This window comes from Podarcis pityusensis (genome assembly GCF_964106645.2).
Source record: "Podarcis pityusensis genome assembly, chromosome: 5".
Classification (NCBI taxonomy): Eukaryota; Metazoa; Chordata; class Lepidosauria; order Squamata; family Lacertidae; genus Podarcis; species Podarcis pityusensis.
The window spans coordinates 23,822,074-23,847,516 of NC_138032.1; the positions used below are offsets into that span (position 1 = coordinate 23,822,074).

At 47.1% G+C, this 25,443-nt stretch overlaps 1 protein-coding gene across 1 annotated transcript; it reads left to right on the forward strand.

The window, feature by feature from the left end:
- Window positions 1-288: 288 nt before the first annotated feature.
- Window positions 289-23,556, forward strand: SIAH2 (siah E3 ubiquitin protein ligase 2). The gene is made up of 2 exons (XM_081008282.1): window positions 289-1,040; window positions 21,542-23,556. The coding sequence occupies exons 1-2, from the start codon at window positions 615-617 to the stop codon at window positions 22,097-22,099; spliced, it is 984 nt and encodes a 327-aa protein (XP_080864408.1). The 5' UTR covers window positions 289-614; the 3' UTR covers window positions 22,100-23,556.
- Window positions 23,557-25,443: the final 1,887 nt, after the last annotated feature.

The following is a 25,443-nucleotide window of genomic DNA, read 5'->3' on the forward strand; positions in this document are numbered from 1 at the left end:
GGGGGGGGGGTGCCTCCGCGAGAATCTCCAGGAGCAGATTGTGGCGGGGAAAAGGAGAGAGAGGGCACCGATTTCCTCCTTCTTTCTTCGCTCCCGCCCATTCTCTCTCTCTTTCTATCTATCTATCTCTCTCCCCCCCCCCTCCGAAGTCTCCGCCTTGCCATCAGCAAAGACCAAGGGCATGCTCAGTAGGAGCCAGCATCGGCTTCGGGAGCAGGCTGCGACTCTACACCACCCCCTGCCTCTCTTTCTTGCGTCAGATTAATGTTCCGGGGAGGGACGGCGTGCGTGGGGGGGGGGGCGATTTGAGAAGGAACCACGCGCGCTTTGCCCGGGGGAGGAGCGGAAGGGCCGCCGGGGGCGGAGGAGCGGCTTAGAACGCTGAGCTGGCCCGGTGGAACGTCGGGGCTTCTCTTTTGGAACGCTCGCACACACTTTGGAACGCTCGCGCTCTCCCGCGGCGCGGAGGCGAGGCCCGGCCGGGCTCTCCGAGGAGCAGCAGCTCCAGGGAAACGGGCGCTGTTGTTGTTTTGAGTCTCGCTGGCGGGGGCCTGCGGGGTTTCGGGGAGCGAATCAGCTCGGTGCCCGCCGTTCGATGGTTTGTCCCGACCGAGATGAGCCGCCCGTCCTCCGCCGGACCCAGCGCTAGCAAACCCTGCGGCAAGCAGCAGCAGCACACCCCGTCGCCGGCTGCTGCCCCTGCCGCCGCCGCCAACGCCGCCGTCGCCACCATCTCCGCCGCCGGGGCCGGTTCCTCCGCGGTCTCCGCCGCGGCCGCTGTGATCTCCAGCCCTGGAGGAGGCGAAGGCAGCGGCGGGCCGGTCTCGCCTCAGCACCACGAGCTGACCTCGCTTTTCGAGTGCCCGGTTTGCTTCGACTATGTGCTGCCCCCGATCCTGCAGTGCCAGGCCGGGCACCTGGTGTGCAACCAATGCCGGCAGAAGCTGAGCTGCTGCCCCACGTGCCGGGGATCCTTGACCCCCAGCATCAGGAACCTGGCCATGGAAAAAGTGGCCTCGGCCGTCCTCTTCCCTTGCAAGGTAAGGAAGGGCAGGTTGCAGGCAGCAACCGGCACAGCCGCCGGAAAGGTGGGCGGGGAGAGGGGGCTGGGTCGAGGGAAGCAGCGGGGCTTGAGGTTGTGGTGATCCAGGTGTTATTTTAAAAGCTAGCTCTCTGAAATTTTCCATACCCTACTGGAAAGTATTGGGGCGAACCCCGTGAGCACACCCCCGCTTCCCACTAACTCACTCCTCATGAGAAACAAATACGAAGTGCCATTTTTTCTGTGGAGCTGATTCTCAGAGACCGTTTTCATTTTAATGTAAGATGCACCTGCGTCTGTAATTCTGCCTCCGCCACCTTTAAGTCCAAACCACTATTCCAAGCAGCCTTTAGACATAACCCCATTACTCTTCAAGCTACAGAAGAAGTGTGGGGTCTTGCGTGCATCCACAACAGTAAACAGTGTCCATGGTCCTGTCAAGAATGCAGATGCTCTGTTGTTATTTGTTCTGGTGCATTGTTGTCAAGAGACTGGGGCCAGAGAGCTCCTGGCTTTTACACCTGACCTGTGCCAGGGCTGTACCCAAGCCAGTATTTCTCAGTTTTGCTCCCTAATATCTTGCAATATGGAGTATTATCCTACTTTAGTTGTAAGGATCCCTGGTATAAATGTATGTGAAGAGCTTGGAGCACTTGAAAGAACACACAGATTTTAAAATCTCTCATTATTATTATTATTATTAGCTCATGTCATAGTTATACCTCATCCCTGCTTACACTTGAGAGCGTATGCTATGTTACACCAGATGTATAATTCAAAAATAGTGGCCACTGAGGAGCATAGCTGTCAACTTTTCCTGTTTCATGTGAGGAATCCTATTCAGAATAAGGGAATTTCCCTTTAAAAAAGGGAAAAGTTGACAGCTATGCTGAGGAGTGGAGATCTAAGGGAGCATAAAAGTTTGGAAATGATTTGGAAACTCTTTAGCAGTACCTGGATTAGTAAAACAGGAGGGTTTTTTTAACGGGGAGGCCAGAGATGGATAGCTCAGTCAGTCAATAGATTCTTGACTCCCATGTAGGGAACCTTGCCAAGTGTCTCGGTTAATTGAAACACATTGGTGCTAATGCAGTCCCTGTTAGTCTGCGCTGTGCGCTAGGGGAATTGGGGCATTGGTCTAAACATGGCAGAGATGTGTGCAAAGGCCCATGAAATGTGGTACCTTTCCCTCCTCCTCCTTTCACACTTCTGACTCAACCTGAAAGGCAGAACTTGACAGAGTGAGAGACAAGTTGGGTTCTGGTGTGTTAGTTGGCAGGGATACGTGCAGGGGAGAAGGGGCAGACCAGGGGGATGTGGGGAGGGGTGATTCCCCCCATCAACAAGTTTTTCCACCTTTTTTTTTTTATCCTGCATGGTTCGGTTGCAGGCAGCTGGGGAATGGAAGTGTGTGCAAAGGAGAATTGGTTGGGTGCAGAAAGGTGTACACACCTGATTCTCCTTTACAATCCAACTTCGCACGTTACCTCTGCAGAGACATTCCCCCCCCCCCCCCGATATACTTTTGCTGATGAAACATGTTTGCATCCCCTAAAATATCGAGCCGGGAGCTCAGGAACTTCCCATATTGGTATGTCCGAAGCCACAGAGCTCCTCTGCATCCAGTCAGAGGCTGGGGGTTCTGTTGATGACGTCTTTTGCTGTTGTGGAAGGGGGCAGGACTGGAGCTTAAGGGCACCTGCAGCCTATACTGGGACGGTGCTGATCCTTGTGCTTTGTGATTATTATTAGCAAAAATGGTTGCAGCATATCCCTACCCTCCAAGAGGAATGATCCTGTTCAGGGCTTATTATGGGATGACCCCGTTTCACTCCTAAGCCGTCGGCCCTTGACCACCCAATTTCACGAATGGAATGAGTATAGCTAATTGCTAGTCCGTATGGACTTAGAAAAATGAGCGTGGGTTGCACAAAGAAGGAACAGCATCGACATCCCATATCTGGTGGTGGTACCATTTACAGCCTTTTTCTTTTAAATGTTCCCACCCTTTTTTCTCAATCAGTGTGAGTTTTTAGGGGGGAGAGGCTGTTTGGAAGCACGCTAACAAAGATAAACCCGAGGTGGCAGCTGGCAGAGAGAAGAGCTGTTTCCACCCAAGCTTTCTATCAGTGCCAATCTTTAGGCCCTTGTCTCCCTTAAACTAGATATACCGGTGTCGGTTTCGCTCCCAAGGCGCAGGTTTAGGCTGATCAATATGCACTCTAAACCATTCTAAAATGACATTGACACAGATCTTAAGGTCGTGTTGATGAAAAGCAAGGCTGGAAGCGACCATGTCGCCCGCGTTAACAGTCTCCATCGGAAGGGCTCCAGTTGCAAAAGCAAAAATTAAACTTGCGGAAATAGAGGGTTGCTGCATTGAACCACTGATACTGTCATAGAGAGTTGAAAGGGACCCCAAGGGTCATCCAGTCCAACCCCTTGCAATGCAGAAATCTGAACTAAGGCATCCATGACAGATGGCCAGCCAACCGCTGCTTAAAAGCCTGCGAGGAACTAGAGTCCAGCACCTCCCGAGGGAGTCAGTTCCACTATAATTCAACCAGGGTTGTTTTTTTGAGAGGAAGGAGGCGTTTAGGGAAAACCGCTCCTTTCTTATGCTGTTTTGGGAATAGTACTGCAAAAGAGCACCTAGTTCTTAGATTTAAGGGACACTGTCATAGAGTGTGCTTACAGAAGGCACCAGGTCCAGTCCTGGGATTTCAGGTAGCAGGGCCGGGATAAAACCCACCCTGGAGACTTGCTGCCAGTCAAGAGGAGTCCGTCCTGGACAAAGAGGGGCCAAATGGTCTGACGGAGTAGCTGGCAGCATCTTCATTCCAGGCCTGAACATTGCAGGATGCCAACTTGATACCAAGTCAGACTGTTAGTTCATTTAGTTCGATGCATCGGCCTTCCTCATCCTGGGGCGCTCCAGGTGTTGTACTACGACTTTCATCATCCCTGAATGTTTGTCATCCTGACTGGGGCTGATGGGAGTTGTAATCGGATACAGCTTGTGGGAGGCTGGTGACAGTGTTGAGCTAGGTGTAACAAGGATGGGAGATGGGATAAAGCAATGAAGAGGTTCGTACATATAAAGTTGTGTCCTCTTGAATTAGGCTGGTCTGCACTGTGTGGCTGTGGCTTTCCAGTTTCCGACAGGGGACTCCCACTCGCCCTATCCAGAAATGGCAGATATCCTGAACCTCAGATTTTCCCCACATTAAGCATGTCCTCTGCCAATGAATTTGGGGGCTTCCTCATTAGTGTGTGACCTACCAAGCCAAACGTATCCCATTGGGTATCTGGTGTGATCTGCCAAGTGTCCCAACAACTCTGCTGCTTTGCAGTAACAGGCCAGCAGCAAAATCCGGAGGTTTATTGTGTTCCTATTGGACCACCGTACATGTCTTGTAGGCTATGTTTGGTTTAGTGGATCACAAGTTGCTCAGAACAAGTGCTCACAGTTCAGAGTTTTGAATTTAGATTCTACACAGAGAAACAAATGGTAATCACGAAACTGTAGTTGAAGACCAGTATTAGATTAAAACATGATATGCTTCCCTGTGGAAGTCACTAAAACCTGCATGTTTGAAATGTGCATTTTTCAGAATCAACATATTGCATGGAGAATCTCCACATCATCACAAGCCACCTATGCTATGTGTCTGCAATGAAGCCATGCCATATACATAATGATTCCCAAATATTACATAGATAGGATGTAAAATTCCCAGAAAGTTTGAAAGGGAAAAACTTCTTTTTCTGAGGGCAGGGGAATGGAAATGAAAACCTATGCAGTACTTATTTTCTTTTCTAACCCAAACCTTTTACAGCTTTGGCAGCATTAAATGCATAGTTTATAATATGGTTAGCATGTAAAATTGGTGTGTTCTTGGAATTTGCAGAGCAATCCTATGTGTTTACATGGAAGTGAGACCTGCTCTATTTAGAGAAGTTTGCTGCCTGGTAAGCACACATATAATTGCTGCCTCAAAACTAGAATTGCCTTAGTTTGGGTAGGAGAGTGTGTATGTCACAGTTGTTTCAAGGGGCAAGCGGAAAGGTTGGCCACAAAAGTGGGGTCAGCTCATAAGGGCAGCAGGTGCATGAATCCTTTTTTTCATTTTTCATTTCCAAAACTTAGATCAAAGGTCACCAGAAGAGGATCCATTGTAGCATTAGAAATTTATGCAGTACATAGTGGAACCTGGACATCTGGGAGTTAGAGCCTGGAGCTACAGTCCTAAGCCCACTTACCTAGGGGTAAGCCCCATAGGACAAAACAGGACTTACTTCTGAGTCAAAATGCATAGGGCTGCGCTGAAAGTTAGGTGTCATACAGAGTCGATTGGCATAACCTGGGGACACTTCATACATTGTGTAGTTGATTTGCGCACCCTACAAATGCAGCATTGTGAGACATCCTAGAGTACATATTTTGTTTTATCTATATTTTGTTGAAGGGAGCAATCCAAGCCCATGGTCCAACAGGGATGAGGAGAGTTGGGAATAGCAGGTCTCAGGCTGAGCCTGGGTTCAGTTGGAACTGGGTCTCGCATCCTGGCTAGGCTGAAGATATGCCATCAAAAAGGGGGGGGGGAATAGAATAAAAATCAAAGCACTACCATCCTACCTTATCTTGGGGCTCAGTCATAGCCGTCTGAGCTGAGGCTGGGTTAAGTCCTGAAAAGGGGCCATTTTAGAGGTTTGGGGGGTAGTCATGACGGGGCAGGGGAGACTTCTGTTCCAAACATGACCTAGCAACCCATCAGAAGTTAACACTGGCCAAAAGGGTGGCCCAGGTCAAACTGTTTTAAAGGCTTGTTTTCCCTCTGCCAGGCTCTGGCTAGCTCAACTGGCAGCAGAGGCAGCTTTAGGGTAGCATGACCGGTGCCACACTGCAGGAAGCACCACAACAATTATGCAGAACGGAGCGTGAGAGGCAGGCAGGGTGTTTGTGTCAGATTTTAGCATCGCACAGGGTGCTGCTGAAATTTTGGAGCCCAAAGTCTGCTGCTGGTGGTGATCAAAGATTGGAATAGGGGTATGTTACACCAGCATAGTTTACCCCAGCATCCATTATTCCGGCTTCCTTTTGTTCGGATCACTCTGCCTTTCCATCAGTGGTTTCAGGATGGTTTTTAAACGCTAAATAAGTAAAACAATGGCACAGGCATACAAAGCAACCAGCGGACAAGAGCGTGCTTGAAGTCAAGAGAGTAAGACAATAAAAATGTTCTAAAATGCCTGACTTAATGAAGAAGTGTTTGTGTGATGCCTTTAGCGACAGTGAAGTTGGCAAGGTATTTCATAGGTGCCAAAAAGGGTTTGTCTTTCACTTCGCACCAGAACAGCCTTGGTTGCCCCGAGTGATGACCTCTATCCAGGAAGAGATGAGAGAAAGTACAGCCTTGTTGGTTATGCTTTCATTGGCTTTTGAGAATGTTGACCGTGGAGTTCTTCTGCAGTGACCCAGGGAGGTGGTAGTTGAAGGTATTATGTTTCAGTGGTTGCACTGCTATCAGCAAGGTTGCTTCCAGAAAGCAGGGCAAGGAGATTGTTGCTCAGCAGCGTGGCTGTGGGGTCCCAGAAAAGGTCTGTTCTGTCTCCTGTGCTGTTTGGCATCTATCTGAAATTCATGGGATCTTGGGATTTGGAGCATGGTGCCATCTGAGTCAGGAGAAACTCTGAAGGTGTTGGACCGGTGTCTGGAGGCAGTGAAGGGCTGGGTGGGAGCTAATAAACTCAGGATGAATTCTGATAAGATGTAAGTACTGTGGGTGGGTGGGGGGAGGTGGTTCCCATGTCTGGGAATTATGTGTAGAACCTGTTTTGGGAGGGGTTCCACTCCCTCTGAAGGAACAAGTTCATAGTCTGGGCGTACTCCTGGATTCCAGCTTCAAATGGCTTCTGTGGCTGGAAGTGCTTATGTCCAACTTCAGCGAATTCACTAGCTATGGCCATTACTAGATTGGGATAGCCTGGTCTCAGTTGTCCATGCCCCCATCACCTTCTGCCTCGATTACTGTCATGCGCTGTATGTGGGGCTGTGTGGAAATTGTCAGACTGTACAGCAGGTTAAATGGAAGTGATAAGAAAGAAAGAAATAGAATAAAAATCAAGGCACTAAAGTCATGTCAACATCGTCCAGGTCTAGCAAGTCAACAACCTTCAAACAGAAAAAGAGTATCTTAGCACATGACTAGTCAGTGGCCTGACCTTTCTAGCCGGTTGCTGTTAAAGGTCAACAGAAGTACATTTAATGCAGGCTTTTCCTGTTCTAGGAGAATTACCATGGAAACGATAGGTGACCGGGAAGTTTTGTAATGTGGGTTGTCATCTGATGACGAAATTGTGTTTAATCATCTAGTCTGGAGATGGGCAGTTTCAGGACTTTGGGCCAATGCGGCCCTCCAGGCTTTTATGGGTTCTCTATCTGGCCCTTGGGGCCCTTCACAGGCCACGCACACACCCCGAGCCGCACCAGCCCTGCTCTGCATCCTCCTTTGCCTGCCTGGAATGTGCCCTTGAACTCTGAGAATGCCTTTTGCCTGAATGGAGGACTGAGATGTTAGGTATTCCTATGAGGGCAAAGGCACAGCACTTTGCAAGATCCAGTGGCTTGTGGGCCAGATTGCCCATGACTGGTCTGCACTGCAGGATTTTAGACACAGATAGACAGCACGGGTGGCGCTGTGGGTTAAACCACAGAGCCTAGGGCTTGTCGATCGGAAGGTTGGTGGTTCGAATCCCCGCGATGGAGTGAGCTCCCATTGCTCGGTCCCTGCTCCTGCCAACTTAGCAGTTCGAAAGCACGCCAAAGTGCAAGTAGATAAATAGGTACCGCTCTGGCGGGAAGGTAAAAGGCGTTTCTGTGCGCTGCCCTGGTTCGCCAGAAGCGGCTTAGTCATGCTGGCCACATGACCCGGAAGCTGTACGCCGGCACCCTCGGCCAATAAAGCGAGATGTGCGCCGCAACCCCAGAGTCAGTCACAATTGGACCTAATGGTCAGGGGTCCCTTTACCTTTACCTAGACAATGCTACATAGAGATGCTGTCTGGAAAGGACACGTTCTCTCACTGAGCTGTGCTCCATATGCACCAGAAACATTAGGAAATGGAGCAACTAGCGATACGGTTTCAGATCCATAGGAAGCTGCTTATACCAGGTCTGGCTGCTTATCCTTGTGGGCTGGCTGGCATTGTCTACTCATGACTGGCAGTAGCTGTCCAAGGTAGCAGTTGGGGATCGTTCCTGATCCTTTTAACAGACAGTGATAGGTACCGAACCTGGGACAGTTATCATGTATATCATGTGCAATGTCACTCAGCTGTGGTTCCTCCCCACTTTTTCAGCACGGCAGTGGCTTTTTGAGAGAGTCGAACCTGGCATGGGATAGAAGCATCCTTCCTTGCATCTTCCACTCTTACCGAGATCACTGCCATCTGCTGGAAGGTTTGCAAAGAATAATAATAAACAAATGCTTTGGTTTTTTGCATCTTTCGCAAAACCTGTTTGGCCAGAGATGGCAGTGGGAGGAAATAAACAAGAACATTCATAGTGGTGTCTTCATTGTTGCCACCTTCAGCTGTCTGAGTGTATTGTCTGCCTTCAGCCTACCTGAGCACAAGGACAGGGTATGGGCCCATCTCTGTTTAGCATAGTAATTAGGATTTAGCATGTTCAAGATAAGCATCCTCTCTTACCCCATCTCCTGCCTGGGCCAGCTCTATAGAAGTGCTGTCCCAGGAATCAACACCACCACAAAGGGTGCGGGAAGAAACTTTAAAACAATTAAAGATACCAATCAATTGATTTTCAGGATGCTACCTTAATTGTGTTTGAACTCTACTGTAAGGGTTGCCTTTGCAATTTAATTGTCATTGCTCATATGATAGGGGAATATTATCATCTGCAATTATGGGGAGGCTTTGCTAATCCAAAACAAGCAACTGCAGGTTTGTTTGGCAGCTGGAAGGGGAAATTGCTTAATGGATTTCTCTTTGCCCCACCCCTCCAACATGTAAACAAATGGGCACAGTCCATTTCCCACTGAAATCGATGGCAAAGCTGCTATTGATTTTAATGGGCTGTACAGTAGTGTCTTGGTTTTGTTTCAAGAATGGGTGGCATGAGTGATCGCTAGGGTGAGAGGGAGGAATAGAGGGCATGAAAAAGAAAAGTTTTCCAATAACAGTTCAAGTGTTACTCAGAAGTAAGCCCTGGTGACTTCAGTGGGGCTTACTCCCAGGTAGAGTGGGTTAGGGTGGCAGCCTAAGTAACTTTGTGGAAGTGTAAAACTAACCTGCTTGACCAGGGGTAGGCAACCTAAGGCCCGGGGGCCGGATCCGGCTGAATCGCCTTCTCAGTCAGTGTGTTTTTACATGAGTAGAATATGTCCTTTTATTTAAAATGCATCTCTGGGTTATTTGTGGGACCTGCCTAATGTTTTTACATGAGTAGAATGTGTGCTTTTATTTAAAATGCATCTCTGGGTTATTTGTGGGGCATAGGAATTCGTTCTTTTTTCTTTCTTTTTTTCTTCAAAATATAGTCCAGTCCCTCACATGGTCTGAGGGACGGTGGACCGGCTCACGGCTGAAAAAGGTTGCTGACCCCTGTGGTTGAATAATCCTCTTTTCACACAAACAGTGCATTTGCTGGATTTTTTCCCCCAGTGTCTAAGGGTTTCTGCAGAGTTGCTTGCACAGTGCTGAGAAGAGGGCAGTTATTAGATTATTCATTCATCGAATATCTGAGTTAGCGACTGGATTGGCCAGAAGTGTTACCCGCCCTGTTCCTCTGACCCAGAGGAATGTGCAGAATTGGTATAGCCAGTGTTATTTGACTTCTGGCTAAGTTAGGGATGGAATTGGCCACTTTGCTTTCTCTCCCATGCTTTTCAATTTGTCCCACTCAGCACCTTTTCCGCTCCTGCTACAGTGGTACCTCTAATTACAGACGCGTTCTGTTCCGGGGTGCCGTTCGCACCACGAAAAGTCCATAAGTAGTGCGCCGCTACTGCGCATGTGCGTGACGCAATAGAGCACTCCTGCGCAAAGCGCATAGAACGCTTCTGCGCACTCAGCAAAACTCGGAAGTATACACTTCCAGGTTTGCCGCATTTGCAACCCAAAAATCTGCAACATGAACCTAACGCAACTAGAGGTATGACTGTACTTGGACAATAGTGGGCTCCTTTCTCCCTTCCTAGAGTGACAGCTTTCATGTTGCCAGAGAGTATGGAACAGAAGGCTTTGATTATCCTCTCTGCAATGCCTTCATATTGTGGCAAACCACTGAAGTCTGATACTTAGTGGTATTGCCTGTAAAATGGGTATATTATTGCTCTTCACGAGCTTGATGGTGTCTCGTGCTAAGCTTCCTGACAGTTAGTTGGTCATTCTTAACATTGCTGTGTAATCTCCAAATTCTGCTTTTGGAGAATAGGAAGGGAAGGGGAGAGATGTCAACTTCTCCTAAGAATTGGTTCAAAGGTGACTGGCCTGGGGACAACTACTCAATGTATTAGGCAGTTTTAGATATTTAGAGAAGACATTTGCATGGTTTATGGCAAGTAGACATTTACTAGCGTGCGGCTGTTGTCTTGTTAGGAGTTGAGGTCATGAGAGACCTGATGGTGGCCAATTCTTTAAATAGCAGAAATGTACATGCTGTGTGTGCTTTTAATCCCAATCACTAGTAGGCTCGCTTCATTAATTTTTTCCCTTTCTCCGAGCATACTATTTTACTTTGTTGGTCTCAGTGATGCAAAGCTAGTTCACCTTTCGTTCTTCTCAAAATAATATCAAAATGAATCACTAGCTTGCTGCTTCCCTGCCTCTGACTAGCCATTGTCTGACTGCATTAATAGATGCTTGCGCCTGTTTTATAATGATCAAATAAGACTTAAAAGGTGTGATAAGAGGCAGGATCAAGGTTTGTTTTCTAGAATCGCTGATGACAAATATGATGGGGAGGGACGGGAACCAGTTCTATTTTTAGTTCTTTGATTGATTTTAATGAATGAGTTGGGAACAAGCCTGGGGCTGTTAATTACAAGGCTGGGGTTTGGGTTCTTTAGAATGGAGTTTGCTAGGTAGGATTTGGAGCGAGACCCCGGATTGCAGCAGACCATGTTGGTAAGGAATTGCACTGCTTTTGCATGAATCAGGTGGTGTTGCTTAAGAGCAGCAGAGAATACAAATGAAATAGTAGTCTGCACTGATTGTCCCAGCTAGAGCTGGGCGATATCAGCTTTTCAACATTGCGGTGTGTTGCCAGCCAAACATCACAGTTTGGTGATGTACCATGACGTTGAAAAAGCAAGCTGCATTGGCCTCTGCCTGCGAGGCACCTGGTGAAACTTCCCCAGCTCTCATCTCAGGAACTGAGGCCATTTCACCAGGGCGCACGCAGGCTGGGACAACGCAGCTTGTTTGGCTCCCCCTCCCCAGCTGAGACAGCCCCAGCACTCCCCCTGCTCACAGGCAAGCCGGCAGAGCATCGCTGCTGGCTGTGGGAGCGCTAACCACGCTCCCCTCAGCTGAGCAGTTTCGCGGAGCCCCCAGCCCACTGCTGGCTTGCAGAAGCCAGTGCCGGACTGGGGGCTCCTTTAACTGCTCAACTGAGGTAAGGGCAGCTGCATACAGTGGTACCTTGGGTTACATATGCTTTAGGTTACAGACTCCACTAACCCAGAAATAGTACCTTGGGTTAAGAACTTTGCTTCAGGATGAGAACAGAAATCGCGCAGTGGCCGCGTGGCAGCAGTTGTTGGCCCCATAAGCTAAAGTGGTACCTCAAGTTAAGAACGGACCTCCAGAACGAATTAAGTACGTAATCAGAGGTACCACTGTACTCAGTCAAGCAGTTTAAAGATGCAGAAGGAGGAACAAGCTGTACAGTGGTACCTCGGGTTACAGACGCTTCAGGTTACAGACGCTTCAGGTTACAGACTCCGCTAACCCAGAAATAGTACCTCGGGTTAAGAACTTTGCTTCAGGATGAGAACAGAAATCGTGCAGCAGCAGCAGGAGGCCCCATTAGCTAAAGTGGTACCTCAGGTTAAGAACAATCTCAGGTTAAGAACGGACCTCCAGAACGAATTAAGTTCTTAACCTGAGGTACCACTGTATTGGCGCCCGGGTTGTTCTCCCTCTGCATCAATGAGGGCAGAGTGTGATGGTGGTTTCACTCAGGGATATGTCGCTGGTGAGACTGCCACCGCTCCCGAGCCCCTCTGCTAACAGCGCCACTGGAGGAAGGAACTCTAGCGGATGCTGCTAGCAGAGGGACCCGGGAGCGGTGGCGGGTTCACCAGCGATATACCGCTGAGTGAAGTTGACACTACGGTCTGCTCCTCATACTGGTGATGGGTGATACAGTGGTGCCCCGCAAGACGAATGCCTCGCAAGACGGAAAACTCGCTAGACAAAAGAGTTTTCCATTTTTTTAGTCGTTCCACAAGACGAATTTCCCTATGGGCTTGCTTCGCAAGACAAAACGTCTTGCGAGTTTGTTTCCGTTTTCTTAAAGCCGCTAAGCCGCTAATAGCCGTGCTTCGCAAGACGAAAAAACCGCAAGACGAAGAGACTCGTGGAACGGATTAATTTCGTCTTGCGAGGCACCACTGTACATTGATATAACCCCCAGGCCTAGTCCCAGCATGTGCTGACTGCAGCGGCTCCTGGAAAGCCAAAATGACTCATTCTTTGTCTTCATCTGGGGTTGTGGGGCTTTGTTGTTAGTCCTTTTGTGTACTTGGCTTGGAGGGGGGATGCCGCCACCTTGCAGTGTCTGGTGTCAGGCTGCAAAAAACACCTCGGAGGAAAGATGGGATTGCAATCACACCAACTTTTTTCTTTTTCCCCACAATCCATATAAATTATATTTGCCTATATATCTAGACTTCTGCTTTAGTTCAGAGTTGCTTTCCTGATCTTGGGTGATGATCTTCATAGTTCAGTGGACAGAGTCTTTATAAAGCTACAGTTGTTGTTGTTGTTAAAATTTGCATACCATCCTATACCCATAGATCTCAGGGCGGTTCACTACATAAAATCACAGTATAAAAAACAGAACATACATAATAAAAACAACCCAATAATCCCCTTTCACAACACATTTTTAAAGGGCATTGATGTCAGTTAGCCAAAGAGGTATTTATTATTTACAGTTCTACACTAATAAATATTATTTATTAGTATTTACAGTTGTGTCCCTGCACAACTCTGAAGCCACTGGCTCTTTTATCCTAATCTGCCACACAATGTGGGTGCCTCTTAGGAACAAGACTGGAATACAGTATAGCAGATCATAGTGGAAATACCTGAATTTCCACTGTTCAAGCAAACACAGCTGTCATTTATCTACACCTGGCCTTCATGCGAGAGAATTGCATGGAGCACCCATGTCATAGATGACGTTATCAGCAAGGTGGAGGGAGGAGCAGAGAGTGCTCTGCAAAACCCAAGACTCTTGTTGATGGTAAATGAGTGTTCAGATTAGACTACAGACACTCCCATTGTCCAGGTGCAACCTGAATACTTACTCCCCTTGTACATATGGAAGCTGCAGTTAGGTATGGAGGCATCAGCTCATGTCATCTTTACGTGTTCGTTTCGTTTCCATATTAATGGGCATATTTCTTTTAAAAAAATTGGAAAAAGTACTTAGGCGGTGGTTTGGGGGCTGCCTATTAATATATACTGTATTTTTTCGTGTATAAGACTAGGGGGGGGGGGGTTTACCAAAAAATTAGGTTTACAATTGGGGCTCATCTTATACACAGTTAGTGCTGAGGGATGTTTTCTTAATTTGGAGTCTCCCAAAATAGGGGGTGTCTTATACATGGAGGGGCATCTTATAGATGGTAAAATACGGTATTTTTATATTGTTTTACAGGTAATAACTACTCTGAACAGCTGGAAACTTCGCTGCTGGCGTTCAAAATGTGGCTGGATAAGCCTGAGAGTGTTGGGATGGGATGAAACAACATTCCTCCTAGGAATATTGTATATAGGAAAACAAGATTGCTGAAACCCCCCCCCCCCATAGCATCCTCACAGAGATATTGTGAAGGATGTGTTGCAACCACCTTTTTCTGTATAGTCTTCATGGCGCATTTCTGGCCCTGTTTTGAATGCGCATAGCACCCACTGCAGCCACCACCAGGCTTTTTAGCTGCTTGAAAAAGATACAGTGGTCATAGCCTTCCTGTGCCTATGCTATTCCATTTCGGCATTGGCTGCAATTGATTTTGGTCTTCCTTTTTATTGTTGGCCACTGCTTATTCCTGATGCTGCCTTTGATCTGACATTTGCCCATCTACATCTTATCATTTCCTCTGCGGCTGGAGTTTACCATGTGGCTTGAATACTGTATCTTAGGTTAGCCAGTTTAGTGCTCTCCCATAATTCCTGGCCATTGGCCAAGCTGGGTAAGGCTGATGGGAGTTGGGAGTCCAAGAATATATGGAGGGTACCCATTGCACTTGCAGCCCCAGTCTATGACTCCTCCATTGGATCTTTGCTTAGATTGTTGATGGCTGTGCAGGACCTTCTCCTTAGTTCTGATTCTGAACTTGCCACTGACTCTTGAGTCCTGATAGTCTTCCCCCTCCTCTTCGGTCTTTTCTGTTCTTCATCCACTCAGTCTCTGAGCAGCGGCTTGGGCTTGCCCAGATCTGCTGATTATCGGTATTGTTCGCCAGGTGCAGATTGTTCCAATCTATTGTTAGCTTTAACTGAAAATTCTCTTCAGTGAGAGGGGGAACTAACTAGAAGATTATGAATGGCTGGGACTTGTTTCTTTGGTGTGTGTGTTTTTTCCTCCTTTCCTTTTTTTAAATAACTTACTTTTAAACTGCAATTCAAAATACAAAACCACAGTATTGTAACACGGTGTAAGGTGGCAAAAGCAGAAACTTAGAAAAGCCTAGCAGCGTTCATGCTTAATTTCCCACCAACCAAAATGAAGCATCTTAAAAATTAAAATCAGATTGCATTGCTCAGAGAAACCCTTTTAATAATTTAAATCTAAACATTTATGTGATGTTAGTTGTATCTGCTCCGAAAATAGTGTTTATTTTTTCTTTTTAAGGAAATGGTGCCTTTGCTTGATTGCAAATTCCAATGCTACAAGCACAATTTGGAGGATCAGGCATATACTGGGGGCTTACGCAAGTCCCCATTATTTCTCACAAATGCAGATTCCCTCATCCATTTCCAGAGGTGTTCTCAATCAGCTTTCCTGAACCTGGTTCCTTCCAGATGTTTTGAACTCCAGCTCCTTTCAGCCCCACCAAAGACAGCTCTGTGAAGGGCACCAGGTTGGGGGAGGCTGTTCTAAACATACCTTGCCTTCAGTTCCAAATTCATGCAAACTTTGGTTAGTGCTGACCAGGAGTTAACTACAAACTATAGTTTGCAGTCCTTCTTCAAAGCAGCTCCCTGTTAACCTTACTAGGTAAAGGTAAAGGACCCCTGACAGTTAAGTCCAGTCACGAACGACTCTGGGGTTGCGGCGCTCATCTTGCTTTACTGGCTGAGGGAGCCGGCGTTTGTCCACAGACAGTTTTTCTGGGTCATGTGGACAGCATGCCTAAGCCGCTTCTGGCGAAACCAGAGCAGCGCATGGAAACTCCGTTGGCAGGACCTGGGACCGAGCAACGGGAGCTCACCCTGTTGTGGGGATTCAAACCGCCGACCTTCCGATCAGCAAGCCCTAGGCTCAGTGGTTTAGACCACAGCGCCACCCACGTCCCTTAACCTTACTAGACTTGTTCAAAAAGCGTATATACATGTGCTCACTTTGCACAGTTCTGCTTCCAGCAATTCAGTTTTCCTCTGGCTTCCGATATTTCACCAGCCATTTTTGCTGACACTTAGTAAGCGTCTGTCCCTTTGTAGCTGTGATGAGAACCTAGAAATTCTCTTTTGTCGAAATCCTCACGGTAACTGGATTCTGCAAATGGAAAATCTTTGCTTGCAGGGTGCAGTCCTGCCGTGTGCTCAGACCTACGTGAGTTAACTGCCGAAGACAACTTCTGCATTTTAGAACCGATAGCAAAACCGTAGTGTAAGGGAACAGTATTTCACAAATGCAAAACTAATAATATAAGCAAGCAATTAGCTATGTGCCCAGCTCAGCATGTGCTGACCTATACAGCTGCTGAGACTGCAGTTAACGGTGATTGCCGGGGGTGGCGCGGTGGTGGCTTACAATGCATCTCGGAGGGAAACTTGGAATAATCGAAAAGTTGGTGAAATAGATCATAGATGTTAACAGGATCTAAAGCTTTCCACCTTCAGCTTTGTGGGGCTTCGGAGCAAGTTTCGGTAACAAGGTTTTTGTATCTAGCGGCCAGCAGGCCAGGGATTCATGTGAGATGCAAGGTCCTGTCTTGTACTTATTATCCCCCCCTTGGCATTTTCCAGTGAGATCTGGGCTAGGTCAAGCCATTTGCCCACCCCCAAACGATTTTGCCTTGCAATCCGAGAGCTGCACCCCAGAATAGTTAGCAGCATTGGGGGTGGGGGGTATTTATGCCCCAGTGTCCTCAGTGACACTGACGGTGATTAAGGGGCCTCATTGATGCCCCTAAAACACTGTACAGTGGTGCCTCAGGTTAAGTACTTAATTCGTTTCGGAGGTCCGTACTTAACCTGAAACTGTTCTTAACCTGAAGCACCACTTTAGCTAATGGGGCCTCCCACTGCTGCCGCTCCGCCGGAGCCCAATTTCTGTTTTCATCCTGAAGCAAAGTTCTTAACCTGAAGCACTATTTCTGGGTTAGCGGAGTCTGTAACCTGAAGCATATGTAACCCGAGGTACCACTGTATCTCTAAATGTGGGCTCCTGCGTTGCTTGTGCAAATAGGCCAGTTGTGGGTGATACACTCTCTTCTCTTCCCCACCCAGAAAAAAACACTGGTAATGTTTACAGGTTATGTTATAAGGTAGCGCAAAGTAAAGTTTCCAGTGCAAGCTTTTTAGAGATGTGTTGTAGACATACGCAAAAGAAATGAGAGACTTCCGCAATAAAACATTGGCTGTTATGCATATTTTAGAGGCGGTCAGGCATAAATGGGGCAAGAATGAACATGTCCCTGAGTACCGTAGAACTAATGTGCTTGGTTCTTGGTTTCTGCTGCTCAAGTGATTCCCACCTCTGTGTAAGAGGCTTGGCACCATTTCAAATGCTGCTTGCTTTGCTGTCTGGCTGTGGCAGATGCAAGAATGCGCAGAAATTTTGTCCGCCCCCAGAAATGTAAATGTGCCCTCAGAGGCAAGTCTTGTCCGTGTCCCAAGCACATGGACCTGTTTATTTCTGCTTCATATTTTCCCCGCCCTCCTCCCCCAAGTTATATGGAGACGCTGCGATTCTCTCATCACCCGGACGCCAGTGTCTTCCAAGGAAACCACAGCCCACAAACTCTTAATGGGCCCCTTGGTTTGTTTGGTCTCTAAACCTAAAAGGTCTTTTCTCCTGGGCTGAGCTGTCTAGACATCTTTATCTAGATCAAGCCTTCCATGCAGATGAGTCACGTCACAATCACTGCCACAATTACCCGCTGCAATAATGAATTGATAAAGGGTGTGACATCAAAGCAGGTCGTTTCAGTTGTGTATTATTAGCAATAGCACATTGCTGCAATACAGAAGGTTCCTGTCTGTGATACCATCTGGCGGGCCAGGCAGGCTGCTGCAGTTTGCTGTGCTTTCATTTTTGCACATATATCGTATGTGATACCCGCAGGTTCTCTGCTGCAGCATGTGCCTCCCTCTCTCTGCAGGGGGACTTTACAGTTTGTGCTTCCAAAGCTCACTGACCAGGCTGTAAAATAATCTCTTAAAACTGTTGATAAATGGGGTAGGATAAGATTTGTAATCTAGGTTGTGTGTGTGTGTGTGTCTTGGGCCAAAAGAACTGTATTCCACGGAAATTGAAACGTTATGCCCACAATACATTATTCACAAGTGGATATTCTTAAAACAGTTAATTTGCATCGTTTGGATTTCCCCCTGTCGCTTTACCATTTAGAAATAATGAAACGAGGGCGGAGGGGAAATCTATAAAAGAGCTGGGTGAGAGAGAGAATGGGTTGAAAGTGTCTGGAGGTGGGAAAGCCTGTTTCTCATCTGTCATCTAAATGCTAAATAATTTTTTCCATTGCAACCACGTGGTCTAGAAACTTGAAAAGTTGTCTGTCTTGGCAATGATAATTTGGCCCCATAGGAGTTCCCCCGAAAGAATTCCCCAAGTCTCATGGTTCACACAAGTCTTCTGTTTCCGTGCTTTTAACCTTTTGTACCTTGTGTAATGGGACGCGGGTGGCGCTGTGGGTTAAACCACAGAGCCTAGGACTTGCCAATCAGAAGGTTGGCGGTTTGAATCCCCACAACGGGGTGAGCTCCCGTTGCTCGGTCCCTGCTCCTGCCAACCTAACAGTTCAAAAGCACATCAAAGTGCTGGTAGATAAATAGGTACCACTCCGGCGGGAAGGTAAACGGTGTTTCCGTGCACTGCTCTGGTTCGCCAGAAGCAGCTTAGTCATGCTGGCCACATGACCCGGAAGCTGTACGCCAGCTCCCTTGGCCAATAAAGCGAGATGAGCGCCACAACCCCAGAGTCAGCCATGACTGGACCTAATGGTCAGGGGTCCCTTTACCGTTTACCTTGTGTAATATTTTTATACATTAGCAAGCTCGCCACAACTTCTTATGGGTCTGTGTGTGCCTTTGAAGCTGTTGGGTTTGCGGGATTTTCTGTGCAGCAAGCAAACACTACACAAGAGCTGAGTGACATGTTCTCACCTACTGGCCGGTCCTTTCCATGCTTTGCCATGGAGTTTGCAGGATCAAGAAATCCCATCTGCTCACCTTGTTCCAAACAGAGATGTAGCATGTTGTACACACAGGAGTGGACATCTCAGGAAATTGTCAAGAAGCAAATTAATAATAATGCCTCTCACCTTTTTGTTAACATAGGTTAGTGTTGAGCTTTGTAATATTATCCTTAGCAGCATCAGCAAAGCTAATGTGATTTTCATATATGGCACAATTACTAATGCTGTTTAGCTGACAAAGCTCAGTGGGAAATGCTGGGGTGCAGTTATGGTGCATCTGAATGTGGGATGAGAACTACTAGGTTAGAAAGAACTGGACATAATATAACATGGTACAGGAATGATAACAACAACAATAATTAGTTTATCTCAGGTGCTCAAACCACTGCACACAAACACACACAGAGTCATCTTTACAACAACCCTGTAAGATAGGTCAGCATTATTATCCCCATATTGCAGGTGGATGCCTAGGTAAGAAAACTGACTTCCTTCAAATTCAGAATTAAAAACAGTTAACACAGATTACAGTCACAAGAATAGGCTGGGCCCTGAAAACACACATCTCAAGTGTCAGAGACCAGAGTATAGAAGTGCATCTTCAGCGCTTACCAAAAGCCAGGCTTACATCTGAGGAGAGGGAATTTGGGGGCTACCACAAAGAATGCCCTCTTCTGGGCCACCCCCAACACACTGAACTTCTGAGGAAGGTGGAACTACCCAGAGAGCCACCCTCAGAGGGCGAACACTCAGGATGATCTGCCGGGAAGGATGCAATCTTCCACATATTTGGGGCCTAAGTTGTTTAGGGTTTTAAATGGTAACATGAGCATCAAAATGTTGGTGTTGACCTTTAAAGCCGCAAACAGCCTCAGCCCAGTATACCTGAAGGAGCATCTCCACCTCCATCATTCTGCCCGGACACTGAGGTCCAGTGCCAAGGGCCTTCTGGCAGTTCCCTCGCTGCGAGAAGCAAAGCTACAGGGGACCAGGCAGAGGGCCTTCTCGGTAGTGGCCCCCCATCAGATGTCAAAGAGATAAACAACTACATGACATTTAGAAGACATCTGAAGGCTGTTCAGGGAAGTTTTTAATGTGTGACATTTTAATGTATTTTTAATCTTCGTTGGAAGCTGCCCAGAGTGGCTGGGGAAGCCCAGCCAGATGGGCGGGGTACAAATAATAAATTGTTGTTGTTGTTGTTGTCTTAAATTGGGCCTGAAAGCGGGTTGGTGACCAATCCTGGGAACTGTAGTTTGTTAAGGGTGCAGAGAGTTATTAGGAGGCCTCTAACCCCCTCGCAGGAGCTACAATTCCCAGAGTTTTATGGGAAGAGGGATTGATGGTTAAACCACTCTGGGCATTATAGCTCTAGGAGGGAAATGGGGGTCTCCTAAAAACTCTCGGACCAACAAGTTCAGTAACAGACACCATCACTGACCTTTCCTTAATATATCTATATCTGAGAGTGATTTATGTATTATGCCATTCAGCAAGTGAGGCTTTTAAATCTGAATTTAGGCCAAATGTGGTTTTTATTTTTGAAAAGTTGACTATTGGGTGCTGTGCGCTGGACCTTGTGAAACATTTCAGAGTAGTTGTTAAAAATTAATTGCGCTCTGCGGCGCTTGTGTGAAGTTGATGGCTGCGACGGGAGTCGCCGGAGGAGCTAAATTTTTGGCAGTTGCTTTCGCCTGAGAAATCGGTCGAGTCTGTTGCTCTGTTAAACATTTGCCATAAAAACAAATGGAGTCTTTAAACTGCCACTTACTTTGAATTAAAAACGGTTGTAATTTCATGTAATCGCACACCCACCGATATTGCAACCTTCGTTAGCAAGCGGTCTCCGCTCGTGAATTAAAATCCTAAAGTCATTCATGGCACGAGGCTCATGCCCCCAAACCAGCAAGCCTTGTGTGGCGTTCCCTTCCTCTGTCGCGCGCTTTTAGATTTGTGGAGGGTGCCACAGATTGGGGGGCAGAGCGCATACATTGGAGACAGAAGACCACAAGTCGAACCTCTAGCACATCCAGTGAAAAAGGATCAGAGGGCAGGTGGTGGGGAAACTCAAAAGGTCAGAGGAAAGCAATGTGGTTGAAATAATAATTCACAGCCTCACCTTTGTTACACGTCTTCAACATGGCATCCAGAAATAATAATAATAATAATAATAATAATAATAATAATAATAATATATACCCCGCCCATCTGGCTGAGTTTCCCCAGCCACTCTGGGCGGCTCCCAATCGAGCGTTAAAAACAATACAGCATTAAATATTAAAAACTTCCCTAAACAGGGCTGCCTTCAGATGTCTTTTAAAGATAGCTGCTTATTTCCTTCACATCTGAAGGAAGGGCGTTCCACAGAGCAGGCGCCACTACCGAGAAGGCCCTCTGTCTGGTTCCCTGTAGTCTTGGCATTTGGTGGAGGGTAGCCATGGTTTAGACCAGCCATTACATTCAAAAAACGTAAATGTTTGGTTTGTGCCTTATAAGACAAGCTCTAGTTTCAGGGTATTTCAGTCCATTCGATTTCATCCCTGAAAACCAAAATCAAGCAGCAAGCCGTCAATTCTGCTTTATAGCTGTGCTTCCCACCCGCCCACCCTTGATTTTATTTTATTTTATTGTCTCCTTCCAGTACGCCACGACAGGCTGCTCCCTGACACTCCACCATACAGAAAAACCGGAGCATGAAGACATTTGCGAATACCGCCCTTACTCCTGCCCATGCCCCGGCGCCTCGTGCAAGTGGCAGGGCTCGCTGGAAGCCGTCATGTCGCACCTCATGCACGCCCACAAGAGCATCACCACCCTACAAGGGGAGGACATCGTCTTCCTCGCCACGGACATTAACTTGCCGGGGGCCGTGGACTGGGTGATGATGCAGTCCTGCTTTGGCCACCACTTCATGCTGGTTCTGGAGAAGCAGGAGAAGTACGAGGGCCACCAGCAGTTCTTCGCCATCGTCCTGCTCATCGGCACCCGCAAACAGGCGGAGAACTTTGCGTACAGACTCGAACTGAACGGCAACCGGCGGAGGCTGACTTGGGAGGCGACCCCGCGCTCCATCCACGACGGGGTGGCGGCGGCCATTATGAACTGCGACTGCCTTGTTTTCGACACTGCCATAGCACACCTTTTTGCAGACAATGGGAACCTCGGGATCAATGTGACTATTTCTACGTGTTGTCCATGATATTTCTATGTAATTATTGAGACCATGTTGTTGTCTTTCGTTTCACTGACTGTTTTTATTTTTATTTTTATGGTGTTCCACTGTAGCCCTCTTCAGGTGTTCCCTCACACCCTATTAACAATCGCATGAGGGGAGAACAGGGCCCCAGCCCCCTGGCACACACGTACCCCGGTCATTGCAGCACCACCATCCACATGTTACAGAGAAGGACGTTCGTGCCAGGGAGGCAACTCCACATGAGCAGGCTCCCCGATTGTGTGGGACCTGTGTAATTGTTAATCGTGTGAGTGGGGGATGCCCGAAGGGGACTTTAGGGTTCTTTCTTAACCGGCTGTTTTCTATCCTCATTCTCTCCTTCACTGCCGCCGCCACCTGCCTGTACCACAGAGTTTTTTAAAGCACAGTTAACAGGACAGTTAAGATGATTTGATCCTGTTACTCTGAAAGGAAGGGAGGAGATTTGTTTTTTTAAAGAAATAGCATTATTTAAGGTTTTAAAAGGTGAAGGCGAATCCCTTTTCTTGACAAGCAAAACCTTTTTTAAACATAATGGAATCGGAAGAGAAGCAGCAAAGTTGACTTAAAGAGGCAGTTTGCACATGCAGAATGTGGGAGGTGGACTCCTTAGGTGTTCGAGTGCAGTGTACTCCTTCAGACGGCAAGAGGGGCACTTAAAAACAACAACAACAACCCTTATAACTTCCTGTTCTAGCACAGCATCTCCCTGTTATAGTAGTGTTCTCAATTGCCAGGAGTTTTTAATGTCTGAGTGTGGGACCTTTTAGAAACGTTGTTTATCACCTGCAACCTGAAATTTTACTAGCTTATTCTGCTGCATTTGTGTGTGTAGCCGCACAAATCTGCTTCTCTTAATGATCTCAGTGATTGGCCTTCTAAAAGAACAAAAGAGAGAGAAATTGGAGTATGGTAGTATCACTTTTTAGCAATGCAGGAAGTTGCTGAAGCCTTGGTGGTACACAACATGTCTCAGGCATGTTCTTTTGCACACAGCAGTTTCACACACTTAACAGGCGGTACCACTGTCATCTGGTTAGTCTTGCTGTTGCTGTTTTGTCCTTTTTCTTCCCAACAGAGTTTGTTCCCTCCACCCTCCAAAAAAGAAAAAAGAAAGAGTTTCCATACACCTGCAAAATGTTTGACCCTCTTCATCCATCCAGTTCAGCAAGAGCTGAAGAGGCTCAACATTTTGTGGAAGCTGCTAACTTAACGTGGTGGCAAAAAACAAGATGTGTTTTGAGCAGTTTCAAAAATAGGTCCCACCTATAAATATACCCAGGATGTTTGGCGTACTTGACATTAACATTGTAAAAGCTATTTTCAAATAACACAGGGAAAAGCGATGTGCCGATTCGTCTTGTTTATGTTCTTTGCTATCTAAGTTTCCTGTTGTTGCCATATTTACTCTAGTTTTTTAAATAAATATTTTGCAAAAATAATGTGCATGGTCTGTCTGGAAAAGCATTTGCGCATCCGTCATATCTTCTTCGGCGATCCTTCGTAGCCAAGTAAGCTTGTCTTCCATAAACACGGTTTTAACACTGAGTGTGTAAGTGACTGTGGAGGCCAATTCTGGATCCACACGTCCTTCCACAATGGGACATAGGTTTCTGGGTAGGAGTTGATCATGGTGAGGGTTTGCCAAGTGTGCCTTCCTCTTAGCACGTTTCTCCCTTTCGTCCTGAGTTCGAGCGTCTTCAAAGCCCATGATACCTTTGGTAAAGGCTGTTCTCCAACTGGAGCGCTCGCGGGCCAGTGTTTCCCAGTTGTCAGTGTTTATACTACATTTTTTTTAGATTTGCCTTGAGACAGTCTTTAAACCTCTTTTGTTGACCACCAGCATTACGCTTTCAATTTTTAAGTTTGGAATAGAGTAGTTGCATTGGAAGACGATCATCAGGCATCCGCACAACATCACCAGTCCAACAAAGTTGATGTTGAAGAATCATTGCTTCAACACTGGTGATCTTTGCTTCTTCCAGTACACTGGCATTAGTTCGCCTGTCTTCCCAAGTGAGTTAAAAAATTTTCCGGAGACACCGTAGCTTAGGGACAGAGCAACACTCCACATTCATATGAGCCTGGATTCATCCCTGGTATCTCCAGTTTTCAAAGACATATGATTAGCAGAGTTGGGGAGAATCCTCCTTTCGGCCTTGCAGAGCTGCTATCTGGGAAAGTACACAATACTGATTTAAATTAGCCAGTATTCTGACTCTAAGGCAGCACCATATTTTCAGTATGTTTCATACTACAGGGGATGCATATTAACTAATTTGCACTAGACCCAGTACTGAACTTGTGCCTGTGCTGTACACTTCAAGAGTTGTATGGCTTCTCAGAACAGCGCATGGGTGTTGGGCAGCGCACTGTTCCACCTCCCATGGGTGCCTGTGAGTTTCCATCCCCTCCCCCAACACTAATTGAGTTTCCTCTAATAACCTAGAATAGGGCCCTGTACCTTTTCTGCTTTCCACAATAACTGTAGTCACTAGATGCACTGAGTGCAGTAGTACCTGCAAATGTTTGTAAGCACTGCTTGCTCAGAGATCCAGGCTGACAAGCAGAGGAAGCAAGGAATTTCAGGTGTTTTGGCCCGAGCCTTGAATGAATTGCTCAGCAGTTGCTTGAAATTTCCAGCTTTATAGGAACAAATTTTGTTCTGACTTTCCTTGATGGGCAAGGTGTGGATAACCATTCCTCTGTAGTCCCGTTCATCTGTGTGTGTCTACTGAAAATACAGTGCTGCCTTAGAGTCAGAATACTGGCTAATTTAAATCAGTATCGTGTACTTTCCCGGATAGCAGCTCTGCAAGGCCGAAAGGAGAATTTCCCCCATCTCTGCTACTCAGTCTTTTAAAACTGGAGATACCAGGGATAAACCCAGGCTCATAGGAATGTGGAGTGTGTGCTCTGCCCCTGAGCTACGGTGTCTCCGAAAAATGCTTCAAATCACTAGTATGCAACCGTTTTGGTACATCATTGGTGGAGTAGAAAGCTTTGGGAGAAGGTACTCTGTTATGAAAGGGATGTGGGAGCCTAGGACTTGCCGATCAGAAGGTCGGCGGTTCGAATACCCGCAACGGGGTGAGCTCCCTGCCAACCTAGCAGTTTGAAAGCACGTCAAAGTGCAAGTAGATAAATAGGTACCACTCCGGCGGGAAGGTAAACGGCGTTTCCGTGCGCTGCTCTGGTTCGCCAGAAGCGGCTTAGTCATGCTGGCCACATGACCCGGAAGCTGTACGCCGGCTCCCTCAGCCAATAAAGCGACATGAGCGCCGCAACCCCAGAGTCAGTCACGACTGGACCTAATGGTCAGGGGTCCC

Bases quoted from the DNA above. Each gene is read 5' to 3' on its own strand.
- SIAH2 (XM_081008282.1), top strand. From the start codon at position 615: ATGAGCCGCCCGTCCTCCGCCGGACCCAGCGCTAGCAAACCCTGCGGC. The intron at 1,041-21,541 runs GTAAGGAAGGGC...GTCTCCTTCCAG, and splicing joins CCGTCCTCTTCCCTTGCAAG to TACGCCACGACAGGCTGCTC.